The sequence below is a fragment of the Biomphalaria glabrata genome, chromosome 11 (assembly GCF_947242115.1).
Source record: "Biomphalaria glabrata chromosome 11, xgBioGlab47.1, whole genome shotgun sequence".
NCBI classification, from domain to species: Eukaryota; Metazoa; Mollusca; class Gastropoda; family Planorbidae; genus Biomphalaria; species Biomphalaria glabrata.
In genome coordinates, this window is record NC_074721.1 from 38,573,139 (window position 1) to 38,591,452 (window position 18,314).

General features: G+C 36.4%; 1 protein-coding gene across 2 annotated transcripts in view; it reads right to left on the reverse strand.

The window, feature by feature from the left end:
* The window catches only part of LOC106055031 (cubilin-like), a 143,520-nt gene that overhangs the window by 107,716 nt on the left and 17,490 nt on the right, over nucleotides 1–18,314 (reverse strand). For both annotated transcript variants that reach the window (XM_056045610.1, XM_056045611.1), the window contains exons 9-14: nucleotides 17,013–17,110; nucleotides 15,820–15,946; nucleotides 12,869–13,046; nucleotides 5,316–5,411; nucleotides 3,554–3,681; nucleotides 1,466–1,661 (exon numbers count right to left, since the gene is read on the reverse strand). In XM_056045610.1, coding sequence (XP_055901585.1) covers nucleotides 1,466–1,661; nucleotides 3,554–3,681; nucleotides 5,316–5,411; nucleotides 12,869–13,046; nucleotides 15,820–15,946; nucleotides 17,013–17,110 — 823 coding nt within the window. The remainder of the gene's footprint in view (nucleotides 1–1,465; nucleotides 1,662–3,553; nucleotides 3,682–5,315; nucleotides 5,412–12,868; nucleotides 13,047–15,819; nucleotides 15,947–17,012; nucleotides 17,111–18,314) is intronic.

Here is an 18,314-nt window from a genome sequence, read left to right on the forward strand (position 1 = left end):
GCCAAACAATACGGTTACCAGGCAACAACTGTTGTGCATGGAAGGGGAGAGGACTCTGTTAATAGTTTGTAGTTTATAGCTTTTGATACTCAGGCTGAAGATCTTAAACCTCATTTTTACAAAGCTTATATCAAAATCAAATCACTCTGTCTGGTTAAAAGTGTGTACATTCTCGGATCAAGTTGAAACTTCGCACAATTATTTATTGGCATAGACAAAACTTGAATCCAGAGCCGGCCCTAACAATTGCAGGGCCATTTACAAAACGGATTACGCGGCACAGTCTGGGCAGGGGTGAGGATAATATGTGAAAATAAATTCGTCTTTGCATTTTGTTCATACGAGCCTTGCAGCGAAGTCAAAATTCAGTTTCCTACATAGATTACGCCCAATAGAAAGAATTACCAAATTGTTCAATCTATCTTCGTGAATCGTTGACCTCAAATAATTCTTGATTAGTATGAGGCCCAAGAAGCTTCTTTCACCAGATGCCAGTTATGGGTATTGGATAATGATGTTTTTTTTCTCTATCGCGCGTAGGATTGGTTTTTTTCCATATTAAATGACAACCAAAAATGACAATTTTTGTCTATATTTCAGGAGATTTTTATGTTTTCACGAAATTTTAATAATTTTAGACTTTTTCATAACAATTTCAGGAGATTTTCAGGAGCTCCTGAAAAATCAGAAGGTTGCGGTAACCCTGTGTGTTACCAATTTAATTATTTACACACAGAATTAGCGCGGGGCCCACTGGAGTCGCATAGGTTGCAATAGCCTACAGCATGTTGTGCATGAATCAATACAAAAAGTAACCAATTAGACAATTAATTACTGGTAATTATTTTTTTTTGGTTTGATATCAACAAGAGAAACTAATACTTCAGTATTCACAGATGTGGCTAAATTTGTTGGATTTAGTCCCCTTAAATAACTGTTAAGCTATTTCTCCCTCACGCATTCTCCGATCGTTTTGATACTTTAAGCAATTATGTAATGTACCTAGCAAAACATGAATCGTTAAACAAAAAGTACTAAATTAGTTAATTAATTATTTTTAATTAATTATTTTGTTTGATATTGAATTGGGGAAATAACTTGTACATTATTGATAGATACAGTTTAAAGGGAGGAGTTCTTCACTTTTAGATAAGCCTTGTTTTGTTTTTTTAAAGGATTTTCAAAAATATTTTGCTTGTTTAAAAGATGCAAAAACAAAATGTTTTGAAAAATAATATTGTATCGAAGGGCAACATTGAAAGTGTAAATGATCAAAATGATAGAGACATCATGATAACAATTTTGTTGTTGTTGTTGTTTTAAATATTTTTGTTATTTCACTTGTTACCTGTATATCAACAAAAAAAAATACGAACCTCAAGTGGACCCTTCTTGTTTTATTTTGGTATGTTTAGTAATTACTTATATTTAGATGAGTGCCTACCATAATGTCAGTTAGGCCTACCTGATTGCTGGCGTTCACAATTGAAACCGGTATAGAAGTTATTACACGTACACACGTAGCCCCCATTACGATTGGTACAGTTTTGACCATTCTGGCATGGATTGCTGCTGCATGGTAGAACCACGTCTGCGCATGTGGGGCCGGCGTAACCTTGTGCACAACGGCAGACGAATAAACTCGTGTCTTGAGAATGGAGCTAGATGAATGTCAAAAAAAAATAATAATAAAATTAAAAAAATATACTAATAATAATAATAATAATAATAAAAATAAATAAAATGAAAGTAAATATATAAAATTTTGAAGTTTGGACCTTGGAACAAATGATAAGTTTAAGCCTAGGAGCAGGAACAAATGATAAGTTTAAACCTAGATGCTGAAACAAATGTTCAGATCGGGCCTTGGTGCTGGAACAAACAATATTTTTAGCCTTGGTGCTGGAACAAGGAACAAATAACATTTTTGGTCTTGGTGCTGGAACAAATAACATTTTTGGCCTTGGTGCTCGAACAAATAACATTTTTTGCCTTGGTGCTGGAACAAATAACATTTTAGGCCTTGGTGCTAACGTAACTGAGAGGATAACATAACAAATAACATAAAAGTTTACTAGAATACAAAAGCAATTTAAGAGGATTCGAACCTCTCAAGCTCACTGTCAGATAGCGTTTGATGATGTCGATGATGATGATGATGATAATAACAGTGATTGTGGTGGAGATAGTGGTGTTGGTTGTGACGACGAAGATGGAAATGATGATAAGTCGTTCTTGTGCTGATAACGATGAGGATACGGGTGATGACAGTGGTTGTGATAATCGTAGTGTAACAGTTGATTTTTTGCGTGCGTCCAGCGTGTCAGAAGGTCATGCCCAGTGTGTGTGTTTCATGTCCAGTGTGTGTGTGTGTGTGTATAGACTGCATCAGTGTTATGCGAGGCGTGCTGGTTTCATTCACTGTAGTCTTATTTTGTCGAATAAAGCCATGGTATTGGTATACTAGTATTTGTTGTTTTCATTACGATAATGATAGTGACAGCGATGATGACGATGAGCGAGATCGAGATGATGATACAGATGATGGTGGTGATAATGATAGGTGTGATGAAGATGATGAGGAATATAGTTGAGTTATCTGTGATGGTGATGGTGAGGATCATGTTGCAGAGGATAATGCTAGTAGTGATGATTAGATGATCATAGTTGTGATGATAATGATGGTGAGGCTGATTTCGCGGATGATTTTGACGATGATTATGATGTTAGAGCGATAAAGCGCTTGGCTTCCGAACGTGGTCCCGGGTTCGAATCCTGGCGCAGACTGGCATTTTTAATTTCGGAATCTTCAGGCGCATCTGTGTCCACCCAGCTTCAATGGGTACCTGACATTAGTTGTGGACAAGTAAAGGCGGTTGGTCGTTGTGCTGGCCACATGACACCCACGTAAACTGTAGGCCACAAAAACAGATGACCTTTTCAGATGTGCCCAAGATCCCGAAATCCCAGCCTTCACCAGGAATCAAACCCAGAACCTCGGTTCGGAAGCTAAGCGCTTTACCGTCAAGCCACAGCGACTCTACTTCTGATTTTAAAAAATTTAATATATACTCTGCAAATAACCCATAATTTTTTACAATACCTCGGTTCAAGTCAAAACATCAAGGGGAAACCTGGGTAGACTCGAAACCCGATGAAACGTTTTTTTTTAATTCTTTAATGACTAGATTAACACATGAAATGCGTATGGTGTAATTATCTTTCTTTTTGAAATAATGTCTGTATTATATAAGATAAATCTAACATTTGCATTTATATTGCTGAGAAAAGAATTACTTGCTCTCTGGTCACACTAAGAAAACTCTAGCTTGACCGTTATAATTTTTCGAAAAAAAAAATGAAATTTAAATTTGGTTAGAGAACATGGTCTAGATCTAGATCCAACTAAATGCAGATTACTGTGAATAAATTTTTGTATGAAATTTTCCAATTTGTTCGGTTGGTAAGGTGGAGCTTCTCTGAGAGAGATTGGATTCTCTCCCATGTTAGATATGTTAATTATGTATCTATTTATCTGTTTATTACTAATTACCTCACAGATGCCTCCATTTTGACATGGGCTGGACCTACAAGCCCCTGCCAATGTTTGTAGCGCACATCCATCTGGACCAAATCCATTACCAACGTATCCATTGTTACACTGACAGGATATTGGATAACCTGAGCATACAAGAAAGCACTGGGGGTCATGACTTTTATATGGTAGCATTTTGAATAACTGCTGCTTATGTAGGCCTATGTATGTATGTTCCAAATAGAAATTATCACCGTTTGACCAATCTGACCAATCTTGATAAAACTTGGCATAAATGTTCTTGGATACTAACTGGAAAAGTAACACATGTAAAGTGACCCTAAAACAAACTTAACACCCTCAAGAAAAAAAAGATGACAAACTCTATCAATTTATTACTATATCATGGATCTAGGTAATATAGTCATGTTTACATGAGACAAGACCGAAAGGTCACGCATTCGCATGACATAACATTAATACATTCGGCATTCACTTCATTTATAACAGGGGTTCTCAATCTTTGGATCGCGACCCTCTTGGGGGTCGATTGACGATTTGCCAGGGGTCGCCAAAGACCATCGAAAAAATGTCTATTCTTCTATTGCTGTGTGTATTTGCCGGGGGGGGGGGTCGCGGCAAATTTGGGGATTGTAAAAAGGGGTCGCCGAGCATAAAAGGTTGAGAACCGCTGATTTATAACATTATTATTTTGTTTACTTGTTTCTAATACACTTAATAAGTGACTATGTGACACTAAGCAGATTAAGACCCACGGGCCGCGGGTAATATATGGCTAGTTAATTTATAATATTGAATAACTCAACTAAAATAATTATAAATCAATGTAGAAAAAAAATGTTTGTTAGGGCATAATAACCTAAGTCTTTAGAGCTGTTTTGTTTTACATGTTTCAGATTTAAAGATTATTACATCCAAGATTAAACCTCCCACAGGACGAAAGGGGGTAGCATAGGGAAGGGCTCGAGCCCGGGACAATAGGGAGGATAGTCCGGAGCGCATGCCACAAGACCATGGAGCCTAAGCCACATGTAGGATAGGACTAGATTTAGATTGATGCCTCATCTTTTTACAAAATGTGTGACCGAGAGGCTAAGTACAGTTGGGCTTGGCTTGGCTGCGTATCAAGGGGGGCTCGAGGTTCGAAACCCGACTCGAGCAGTGTGTTTAGTGAGCGTCTAAAGGCAGCACGGAAAAACTTCTCCCAGATACCCCCTCCCTCCACTGGTCCACAAATGAATTTCAACCAAAGCGCTCTGAACATGCTATAAACATGAACGTTGGGCTATATAAAAGTTGTTTTTTTTTTTTTTAAATCGGCCATGTTTAACAGTCTGTCTGATTAAAACTTTAAACACATCATTTGTCTCACTTTCCATTTTTTTGTAATAAAGTTGAAACTTGCACAATTATTTATTAAAGAAGACAACACATGAATCAGTAATAAAAAATAAACAAATAATTAATTAAAAAGTGATAATTAAATAATTATGTTAGATATTAGAAAGGGAAATATTTATTAACATATAAAGACATATTATCTAATATGAATATATTGACTATTTTAAGTCACAATATTACATACTGTTGTACAAGTGGAGTTATTTTTTCTTGAAGTATTTTTTAAATGTCTTTTGCATGTTACATTGTTTGATTTAGACGTTGTTTTCAAAATGTAGAATTATTGAAATGAAATTCAAAAGCAGCCTTTTAAAAAGATATATTTTTAAGGTAGCTTCCTAATTTTTTCAAGACTTACCATAGGGAGCGTAGCACCTGGCATTCGGACTGCATCCGCCGTTGCTCAACATACAGCGATCACTTGGTGTGCAAACAGCTCCATTACCGTCGTAGCCTGACAGGATGAAACGTTGGGTTATGTTGTGTTCATAAGTCAATCACAATGATTCTAAAAGCAATAAAAAACTGGGAATAAAGACCAAGAAAAGTTGGGAACACAGACCATGAAATGTTGCTAGCGAAGACCAACAAAAGTTGGTAACAAAAACCGGTCGGAACAAACAACAATAGCGCAGTGGCGTACGGGACACTGCCCCATAGTACTTCGCCCGGTTCCAGCCAAATTTTGATGCCGAAACTGCGGGGAATCAGAAGAGACGGTGACGCACGTCTTGCAAGAGTGTCCGTCTTGCAAGAGTGTCCGCAGCTCCGCGAGCTGTGGGAAGACATATCCAGTGAATCACTATGTTTGTATGGAAACTATGATGCACTACGCCAAACAGCAGAGTTCCATTACCAGGGCACTACGGGAGACCTAGGTCACCCTAACCCTTGTCACCAATTGGAGTTCATCTCAGGTAAAAAAAAACAACAAAAGTTGGTAACATAGAACAACAAAAGTTGGTAACAAAAATCAACAAAAGTTGGTAACAAAAATCAACAAAAGTTGGTAACAAAGATCAACAAAAGTTGGTAACAAAAATCAACAAAAGTTGGTAACAAAAATCAACAAAAGTTGGTAACAAAAATCAACAAAAGTTGGTAACAAAAATCAACAAAAGTTGGTAACAAAAATCAACAAAAGTTGGTAACAAAGATCAACAAAAGTTGGTAACAAAAATCAACAAAAGTTGGTAACAAAAATCAACAAAAGTTGGTAACAAAAATGAACAAAAGCTGGTAACAAAAACCAACAAAATTTGGTAACAAAGATCAACAAAAGTTGGTAACAAAAACCAACAAAATTTGGTAACAAAGATCAACAAAATTTGTGAATAACGACCAAGAAATGTTGGTAGCAAAGACCAACAAAAGTTGGTAACACAGAACAACTTGGGGACCAAAGACCAACCATAGTTGGAAACGTTTCCAGACTCTATTGTAGTACAGTAATTTACTCATTTTTAAACGCATGAAATTCTTTCAATAAAACAATAGCAGGCTAAAAAATTGTAATCATAAGTAACTGAACATCGGTGTTTGGGTATGTAGGGCCCCAACATTAAACATCGGTGTTTGGTTACGTAGGACCCCAACATTAAACATCGGTGTTTGGGTAGGACCCCAACATTAAACATCGGTGTTTGGTTAGGACCCCAACATTAAACATCGGTGTTTGGTTATGTAGGACCCCAACATTAAACATCGGTGTTTGGGTAGGACCCCAACATTAAACATCGGTGTTTGGGTAGGACCCCAACATTAAACATCGGTGTTTGGGTAGGACCCCAACATTAAACATCGGTGTTTGGTTATGTAGGACTCCAACATTAAACATCGGTGTTTGGTTACGTAGGACCCCAACATTAAACATCGGTGTTTGGGTAGGACCCCAACATTAAACATCGGTGTTTGGTTAGGACCCCAACATTAAACATCGGTGTTTGGTTATGTAGGACCCCAACATTAAACATCGGTGTTTGGGTAGGACCTCAACATTAAACATCGGTGTTTGGGTAGGACCCCAACATTAAACATCGGTGTTTGGGTAGGACCCCAACATTAAACATCGGTGTTTGGTTATGTAGGACCCCAACATTAAACATCGGTGTTCGGTTATGTAGGACCCCCCAACATTAAACATCGGTGTTTGGTTATGTAGGACCCCAACATTAAACATCGGTGTTTGGTTATGTAGGACCCCAACATTAAACATCGGTGTTTGGTTATGTAGGACCCCAACTTTAAACATCGGTGTTTGGTTAAGCAGAACCCAACATTAAACATCGGTGTTTGGTTATGCAGGACCCCAACATTAAACATCGGTGTTTGGTTATGTAGGACCCCAACATTAAACATCGGTGTTTGGGTAGGACCCCAACATTAAACATCGGTGTTCGGTTATGTAGGACCCCAACATTAAACATCGGTGTTTGGTTACGTAGGACCCCAACATTAAGCATCGGTGTTTGGTTACGTAGGACCCCAACATTAAGCATCGGTGTTTTTTTACGTAGGACCCCAACATTAAGCATCGGTGTTTGGTTATGTAGGACCCCAACATTAAACATCGGTGTTTGGGTAGGACCCCAACATTAAATATCGGTGTTCGGTTATGTTGGATCCCAACATTAAACATCGGTGTTTGGGTAGGACCCCAACATTAAACATCGGTGTTGGGGTAGAACTCCAACATTAAACATCGGTGTTTGGGTAGGGCCCCAACATTAAACATCGGTGTTTGGTTATGTTGGACCCCAACATTAAACATCGGTGTTTGGTTATGTAGGACCCCAACATTAAACATCGGTGTTTGGGTAGGACCCCAACATTAAATATCGGTGTTCGGTTATGTTGGATCCCAACATTAAACATCGGTGTTTGGGTAGGACCCCAACATTAAACATCGGTGTTTGGGTAGGACTCCAACATTAAACATCGGTGTTTGGGTAGGACCCCAACATTAAAAATCGGTGTTTGGTTATGTTGGACCCCAACATTAAACATCGGTGTTTGGTTATGTTGGACCCCAACATTAAACATCGGTGTTTGGGTAGGACCCCAACATTAAACATCGGTGTTTGGGTGGGACCCCAACATTAAACATCGGTGTTTGGTTATGTAGGACCCCAACATTAAACATCGGTGTTTGGGTAGGACCCCAACATTAAATATCGGTTTTCGGTTATGTTGGACCCCAACATTAAACATCGGTGTTTGGGTAGGACCCCAATATTAAACATCGGTGTTTGGGTAGGACTCCAACATTAAACATCGGTGTTTGGGTAGGACCCCAACATTAAACATCGGTGTTTGGTTATGTTGGACCCCAACATTAAACATCGGTGTTTGGTTATGTAGGACCCCAACATTAAACATCGGTGTTTGGGTAGGACCCCAACATTAAACATCGGTGTTTGGGTAGGACCCCAACATTAAATATCGGTGTTCGGTTATGTTGGATCCCAACATTAAACATCGGTGTTTGGGTAGGACCCCAACATTAAACATCGGTGTTTGGGTAGGACTCCAACATTAAACATCGGTGTTTGGGTAGGACCCCAACATTAAACATCGGTGTTTGGTTATGTTGGACCCCAACATTAAACATCGGTGTTTGGTTATGTAGGACCCCAACATTAAACATCGGTGTTTGGGTAGGACCCCAACATTAAATATCGGTGTTCGGTTATGTTGGATCCCAACATTAAACATCGGTGTTTGGGTAGGACCCCAACATTAAACATCGGTGTTTGGGTAGGACTCCAACATTAAACATCGGTGTTTGGGTAGGACCCCAACATTAAACATCGGTGTTTGGTTATGTTGGACCCCAACATTAAACATCGGTGTTTGGGTATGACCCCAACATTAAACATCGGTGTTCGGTTATGTTGGACCCCAACATTAAACATCGGTGTTTGGTTATGTAGGACCCCAACATTAAACATCGGTGTTTGGGTAGGACCTCAACATTAAACATCGGTGTTTGGGTAGGACTCCAACATTAAACATCGGTGTTTGGGTAGGACCCCAACATTAAACATCGGTGTTTGGTTATGATGGACCCCAACATTAAACATCGGTGTTTGGTTATGTAGGACCCCAACATTAAACATCGGTGTTTGGGTAGGACCCCAACATTAAATATCGGTGTTCGGTTATGTTGGATCCCAACATTAAACATCGGTGTTTGGGTAGGACCCCAACATTAAACATCGGTGTTTGGGTAGGACTCCAACATTAAACATCGGTGTTTGGGTAGGACCCCAACATTAAACATCGGTGTTTGGTTATGTTGGACCCCAACATTAAACATCGGTGTTTGGGTATGACCCCAACATTAAACATCGGTGTTCGGTTATGTTGGACCCCAACATTAAACATCGGTGTTTGGTTATGTAGGACCCCAACATTAAACATCGGTGTTTGGGTAGGACCCCAACATTAAACTTGTGTGTGTCACAATTCTAATGAATAGTTATAAAGCAGATTCTGCTTAGTCTCAGTGTTGTGACTGGAGATATTGTTCCAACCAATCAACGGAAAGTTTTTATAACTTTACAATTGCATAATTAGAAAGAAAATGAAAATATGACATAACATGTAAGATGCAACCCTACTCTTACACAGCCTGTATTCTCTACACTAGGTGTCACCGACTAGTTTGAGACTCGCTGTGACATGAAGTGACTTTGTGGTCATTTGATTACCTCGTGCTTTTTCCACGGGGAACGTTATCGGTCTGTAACTGACCACGAAGTGAAAACCTCAATAATCTTTTGACCTCTGTAGTATACATGTAATTTTTCTCAGCTGTACTGTGTACTTTATGAACAGTGGCGTCACTAGGTTCGGTGTCACCCGGTGCGGTAAGCTCAGGGTGTCCCCCCCCCCCCAAGGAAAAAAATAATCTTCCTCTCAAAAAAACAAACATCTTTCTTTATTTTGAACAATAAAAACTGTAAGCTAATTAATTTATTGTTTGTGCTCGAAAAATGGTTTTCGATTATATTTTAAAATGTCGTTTTTTTTTCACATTTTATCATTTTGTCTTCTTCGTTCTCATTTTTATGCTGGAGACTCTTTCGCCTGGTTTCTACAACACATAATAAAGTCAAATAGAATTAAGTAGGGTTGGGACATGTTGATACTAAATTTTGAGAGAAATTCGAGGCATTAATTTTTTTTTTAAAGTTGCATTTTGGAAAAGTGCATTTTTCCCCACTTGGGTGTCACCCCCGGTGGGTGTCACCCGTTGCGGCCCGCACCCCCCACACCTGCCCAGTGACGCCACTGTTTATGAAGTTTGTTTCGTCCTGAACAAGGAGATGTAACTATATTTCATGAAATTGATATTTGTGCTATTGTGGCTAGATTGGCCAAGATATCTTATCTTATCTTATATAATACAGACGTTACTTCAAAAAAGAAGATGATTACGTCCTACGCGTCATGCATTTAGGCATGCATATTAACCAATGACTTAAATTCAGCCAAGTCACTGGTTTTCCTGGCTAGCTCAGGCAACCCATTCCATGCTCTAATAGCACTAGGGAAGAAGGAGTATTTGTACAAATTTGTCCTAGCATATGGGACGAGGAATGTGCCTTTATCTTTGTGTCTTTCAGAGTATTTTATTAAATTTTGTTTTTGTATTTGAAGATTATGGTTCAGTGTTTTATGTATGATTGCTACTTTACTTTTGAGCCTTCTGTCCTGAAGGCTTTGTAAATTTAGTGATTTTACTAAAGGTTTTACTCTAGTCAAATGTGAATATTCGTTTGTTATGAATCTCACTGCTCTATTTTGTGTCTGTTCTAGTTTCTTAATGTTTTCTTGAGTTGAGGGGTCCCAAACGGAGGATGCATATTCTATTATTGGCCTAACCAAGGTTAAATAACATTTTAGTTTTATTTTCTTATTTGATTTATAGAAATTTCTTTTAATAAATCCTAATGCTTTGTTTGATTTTTTTGTAGTCTCATCAATATGTGGATTCCATGACAGTTTTTCAAATAATATATATATATATATATATATATATATATATATATATATATATATATATATATATATATATATATATATATATATATATATATATATTTATATAATAAAGATTTCATCTGCTAACACCTGCCTTCATTCAGTGTATTTAGTGAGTCATGTTTAATATACAAGTAATAAGTCATTCGCGCTAGCAGAAATAGACAAGCACCAAAGAGGAGAGACCACGGCCATTAATGCAAGAGAATCTACACACTCAACTCATAAGACTCAACACCTGAGTGACACTAGGTCAAAGATTTTGAGATGCTCTGATCTCTATGTGAAAAAAATACTGTGACGTGTGCATTTGTTGCAGTGATAACTGCATTCTTTGTTAGAAAAAAAAGCTGTGTATAATGGGGATTTTTACGAAAACGAGGCAATGTCAAGGACGCTCAATAAAATTACAAGTTTACAAACTTAAAAGAATGAATAAGCTACAAACGGAACAGCATTCAATATTTGATTCTACAGTGCTAAAAGGTGCAGACAATCTGACTGTATCAATGTATAAGAACATAGTTCATCAACTTTTCCTTTATTCCGAACACCGTATACACCAAACTAAAAGCTAGCTATTAGCATATATACAGATAACATCAGTAATGAACAAACATGAGTTAAAAAGAGATTTGACTTAAAAATATTCAAACTAATGAAAGCTAACAAGACATTAACAAGAAAGTTAACAATTTCAAGTAAAAATTACCAGTTTTTATTATGTAGTTGTTATCGGTTACAATTTAAAAAATATATATAACTTATATGTCATGGTATCACACCAAAAAAATGTAAAAACTTTGTTCAGAAATTGTTCATAGTTCTTGCGTTCATTTGCTTGTCCTATTTTCCCGCTCTAGACACGTGAAAGTCCGCCAACATCCCACATGGGCTTACATCTCACACGAAATGCATGATCTTCGGAGTTTTGAAGGGCAATGTCTTTATTTGCTAGTAAAGTCCAACATGTCTGGGACACATACACACACAGAAGTTTTTATGGATGGTGTGTTGTCAGTACTCAGTCATTCTCAAACTGTGGGGGAGGCTTGTGTATACATGCTCTGTTATCTTGTAGTCATAGAAATATTGAGGCGGACCAATGTGCGGTTGTTATCAAATACACTGTTCATCATAATAGACCCGCTGGAGTTCATCAATTATAACGCCATAGTCGCAGATATAGGAGCATTAGCGAGTGGTCAAAACAAGATCAGTTTTTCATGTTCATTACAAGATCGAAGATCCAAAATTATTCATAGTTAATGATTTTGTTGGATCGTTGAGCAGCTGACAGATCTGCCTGAAGTCCTATTGATCTGATATTTTTATGTCCAACACTTAAAGCTGGGCTAATCAACAATGTTCCTGGACATCACGTTGCGGAACTCCACAATTGGACAGACAGGTCCGATTTCCAGATGATAAATTTTAGTCAACCCAATACCGAGGCTAAACAGCATTGCATTGCGATCATACGGAGTTTAGAGGACGATAATTTTTTTTTTCTTTTTGGAAGACTAAGACTGCTTTATTGATCCTTATGGAAATTTGTTGTGATTACAAGGACTGATGTTTTCTAGATGTGTTTAATTACGAACGTTTTTTTTTTTTAGGTTGACTATTGTCTTTTATAGTAGACACAATCGAAGTCCTTGATATTGGGATTCTTTCGAAAATAATTTTTTTTTTAAGTGGCACTATATTTTTTTTTTTTTTTTTTGTTCACGAGTAGTTTAAGGTGTGTGAGCAATAAAAGGTTTAACAAGGGGGAGTAAATAGTAATACATTCCATGTTTAAAATGACTTTGTTTTTGTGCATAAATGGTGGTAAGGTTAGATAAGTCGTAAGTCACTCACCTGGGGGACAAGCCTCACACCGGAAATGACCCGGAGTGTTCACACAGACCACGTGGGGGACGGTGGAGCATGGATACCTCTGTCCAGACAATGGATGGCATTCATCGATATCCACACAGCGTGGCTGCCAGGATGTATCCAATGTATAGCCCGGGTAGCACACACATTGATAGTGAGGCTGGAAAGTACATAAGAATCTTGTTTAATCTTATCTTGTCTTTTTATGAAAAAAGAGTCCTTGTAATCACAACAAATTTCCATAAGGATCAATAAAGCAGTGTTAGTCGTAGTCTTAAAGTTAATAAAATCTTATTTTATCTTATCTTATAAAGTTCATACCAGCTTATCTTATCTTATTAAGTTCATAGAGTCTTTTTTATTGTATCTTATCTTATAAAGTTCTAAAGTTCATAGAGTCTTATTTTATCTATCTTATCTTATAAAGTTCATATAGTTTTATTATATCTTATAAATTACGGACGTTCCATCTTAGCAGTAGATAATTACGTCCTACGCTTATCCATCAATGTATCTAGTCGTGCATGTTAACTAGAGATTTAAACACATCTAAGTTAGTGGTTTTCATGGCTGATTCAAGCAACCCGTTCACATGTTCACATGCTCTTAAAGTATTATGGTAATTTGGAAGAAGGATCACTTGTATGAATTCGTCCTAGCATATAGTACAAGAAATCTAGTTGCTCTTAAAGTATTATGGTAATTTGGAAGAAGGATCACTTGTAGGAATTCGTCCTAGCATATAGTACAAGAAATCTAGTTGCTCTTAAAGTATTATGGTAATTTGGAAGAAGGATCACTTGTAGGAATTCGTCCTAGCATATAGTACAAGAAATCTAGTTGCTCTTAAAGTATTATGGTAATTTGGAAGAAGGATCACTTGTATGAATTCGTCCTAGCATATAGTACAAGAAATCTAGTTGCTCTTAAAGTATTATGGTAATTTGGAAGAAGGATCACTTGTAGGAATTCGTCCTAGCATATAGTACAAGAAATCTAGTTGCTCTTAAAGTATTATGGTAATTTGGAAGAAGGATCACTTGTATGAATTCGTCCTAGCATATAGTACAAGAAATCTAGTTGCTCTTAAAGTATTATGGTAATTTGGAAGAAGGATCACTTGTAGGAATTCGTCCTAGCATATAGTACAAGAAATCTAGTTGCTCTTAAAGTATTATGGTAATTTGGAAGAAGGATCACTTGTATGAATTCGTCCTAGCATATAGTACAAGAAATCTAGTTGATTTGCTAACAGTGGGCTGCTGTGGGCCTTAAAATTGACACATGTGTTATGTCTGCAACGTGTTAAATAGTTTTCCAAGTAATTTACGATTATCAAAGAACCGTAACAAACAAATGCCGCTGCTTACTTCAGCTGAGCGGTAATAGTAGCTTATGTTTTTCTTTAGGGATAAGAACAGAAACATTGAGTTTGAGTTTTGAGTTTTTTGGCACATCGGCACACTTTAGGCCAGCGGTTCTCAACCTTTAAAGCTCGGTGACCCCTTCTTAGAAACCCCCACTCGGCCGCGACCCCCCTTTTCTCCACACACAGAGCGAAAGAAGAATAGACAAAAACAATCCATATTTTTTATGGTCTAAGGCGACCCCTGGCAAATCGTCAATCGACCCCCAAGGGGGTCGTGATCCACAGGTTGAGAACCCCTGCTTTAGGCCATGTCGTGCCTGTAATCCCTAAAAGGTCACTCTCCCTTCAGAGCAGAAACATAACAGTAGCCTGCTTGTTGGAGTTTGTGTGTGTGTGTGTTTCCAAGGTAACTCTCATAGTTTATGTTAAGTAGTCACGTTGGTGCTAGTGGGACGACAGTCTGCCTAGAGACCTAAAATAATACTGACGTGTTTTTGTTTTGAGTTAAAATTTGTTTAAATATTACTTCCATTCATTACTATTAGATCTTAAGGTAGACAACTGCTTAGTCTGCACGAGATGCGGAACAATATTCAGGTCTTATTTTGGGTTTGCGTAGTCATGTGAAACACTGCACTCATCCTTAATCTTCGGAAATCGAAGACATTGCCATTATTATTATCATTATTATATTTCATCTCACGTTTAATCTGTCTTTATTGTTATATTGAGTTTTTGTTCACAAATGAAGTTTGTTCGATTTAAGTAAAGTTGATATCATTTAGATACAGCTACATCGGTTTAGCTCGGAGCTAAATGCTTTAATCTATATATATATATATATATATATATATATATATATATATATATATATATATATATATATATATATATATATATATATATATATATATATATATATATATATATAATTCTCTTCTTGGCCCAACAATGTGGTACACCACGATGAGAAAGTCATGGAAAGATAACTCTTTTATTTCAGCAAGTCGGACTAGCGTTACCCCATGTAACTTTCGAAGTGACAGACAGTGAGGCTCAGAAAAAAAAAAGAGGGAGGGCGATGACACGCTGCGGGTCGGCTCGTAATGCTTTAAAAGTTCTCTCGGTAAAATAAAATGTCAATGGATTGTTTCAACACAGAAGATGCGCACTTTCACGGTTGGTTTACAAATAAGCCATCTTTTAAGAAATGGTTAATTTGGTGTGACTCATATTTTTTTTTTTTTTTGTTTGAGGCTTTAAAATGTATTTTAAGAGTTTGAAATTTACTTAAATGTTTTTTACAAATTTAGTTTATTTAAAAGTTTTCAATATTAATTAATTTAAACCAAAAAGGGCCTACAACCCAAATGTTGATTAACATGCATGACTAGATTGACACGTGAAATGCGCAGGACGTAATTATCCTTCTATTTTCAAGTAACGTCTGTAATAGTTAAAATAAGATACATGTGAGAAAGATGAAAAATAAAATTTTGTGCTTATTGCATGCATTCTACTAAAAGTTCACTTTGTATTTATGTCCATAATCTGTCCTGGTTACCTGCCCTGATTGGTTTCTCTGTAAATCCACGCATGTTCCTTTCCCACATCTTAAAGCGTTGCTCCCCCTGCAATCGTCGTGCTGCTCTGAACACGTGGGACCAAACCAATCATGTGGACAGCGACAACTGGACATCAATGGACAGAATGGCAAGGGTTTAAAAAATAACAGAATGGCAAGAGTTAAACAATAACAGAAAGGCAAGGGTCTAACAATAACAGAAAAGCATGTGTTTAATAATAACATAAAGGCAAGTGTTTAAAACAATAATAGAAAGGCATGTGTTTAAAAATAACAGAAAGGTAAGAGTTAAACAATAACAGAAAGTCAAGGGTTAAAAATAACAGAAAGGCAAGGGTTTAAAAATAACAGAAAGGCAAGAGTTAAACAATAACAGAAAGGCATGTGTTTAATAATAACATAAAGGCAAGAGTTTAACAATAACAGAAAGGCATGTGTTTAACAATAACAGAATTAAACATTTACAAGGAAAAGAAAAAAGATTACTTTTTAAAAATAAAGCTTATATAAGGTAAAGAATCGCTAATTACTGCCATTTATCTAAAAATGCCAGCTACCTTTCTGTTATATAAAAAAAAATTTGTACATTGATTAATTTATTTGTTAATTTTTAGACTGATTCGTATATTGGCATCAAATTTAAATAATTGTGCACAATTCCTACTTGCTTTGAGAATGGGAAGTGGGAGAGAAAAAATGTTCAAAAATTTTACCTGACAGACAGAAAGACAGACAGAGTGCACAATTCCTAATTGCTTTGAGAATGCGAAGTGGGAGAAACAATCGTGTCAAAAAAAATTCACATCTCTCATTAAGTAGCAGTTATTTCCCTTAGTTTGATATCAAACAAAATAATTAATCGCCAATAAGTTAACTAATTGGTTAATTTTTTTTATAATTGATTCATGTCTTGTCAGATTCAATGGATAATAGTGAAAAGTTTCAACTTGATCGGAGGATGGGAAATGGGTGGACAAAAAATGTTCAAAATTTTCACATGACAGACAGAACGACAGACAGAGCCTAAAAAATAACTTTTTTTTTAAGAAAACAATTTATTTCGTTTCGGAAAGTTTCTTTTTTCTACATTCACCCTTATCTAGGCGGTAATATCTACTAATGTCGGGTAAGCGTGATATTGTGACGGATAATGATTCGAACAGACTACTTACTTATATGAGCCCAGAGTGTTAACACAAGTTCCACCATTCTGGCAGGCTGTAGTACCGTAGATCAAACACTCGTCCACGTCTGTTTGACACTGTTTGCCCTGGAATATATTTTATTGTAACTGAGGTTAAATATCAGATCTAAGAAAAGTTCTTTCCATCATAGAGACAAACTAAGCATGTCTATACTAAAGACTAGAAGGTCACCTTCTGAAGGAAACGAGTTAGTCATTCTCTGACTTGAATGGATAGCCCATTCATATTGAGGGTAGGGAAAGCAAAGCTTGGGGAATCTTAAATTATGCCTTGTGAATGTTTAAAGTTAAGCCTTGTGGATATTTAAAGTTAAGCCTTGTGAATGTTTAAAGTTAAGCCTTGTGGATATTTAAAGTTAAGCCTTGTGGATATTTAAAGTTAAGCCTTGTGAACATTTAAAGTTAAGCCTTGTGAACATTTAAAGTTAAGACTTGTGGATATTTAAAGTTAAGCCTTGTGAATATTTAAAGTTAAGCCTTGTGAATATTTAAAGTTAAGCCTTGTGAATATTTAAAGTTAAGCCTTGTGAACATTTAAAGTTAAGCCTTGTGAACATTTAAAGTTAAGCCTAGTGAACATTTAAAGTTAAGCCTTGTGAATATTTAAAGTTAAGCCTAGTGAATATTTAAAGTTAAGCCTAGTGAATATTTAAAGTTAAGCCTAGTGAATATTTAAAGTTAAGCCTTGTGGATATTTAAAGTTAAGCCTAGTGAATATTTAAAGTTAAGCCTAGTGAATATTTAAAGTTAAGCCTTGTGAATATTTAAAGTTAAGCCTAGTGAATATTTAAAGTTAAGCCTAGTGAATATTTAAAGTTAAGCCTAGTGAATATTTAAAGTTAAGCCTTGTGAATATTTAAAGTTAAGCCTTGTGAATGTTTAAAGTTAAGCCTTGTGAATGTCTAAAGTTAAGCCTTGTGAATATTTAAAGTTAAGCCTAGTGAATATTTAAAGTTAAGCCTAGTGAATATTTAAAGTTAAGCCTTGTGGATATTTAAAGTTAAGCCTAGTGAATATTTAAAGTTAAGCCTAGTGAATATTTAAAGTTAAGCCTAGTGAATATTTAAAGTTAAGCCTTGTGAATATTTAAAGTTAAGCCTTGTGAATATTTAAAGTTAAGCCTTGTGAATGTTTAAAGTTAAGCCTTGTGAATGTCTAAAGTTAAGCCTTGTGAATATTTAAAGTTAAGCCTAGTGAATATTTAAAGTTAAGCCTAGTGAATATTTAAAGTTAAGACTAGTGAATATTTAAAGTTAAGCCTAGTGAATAT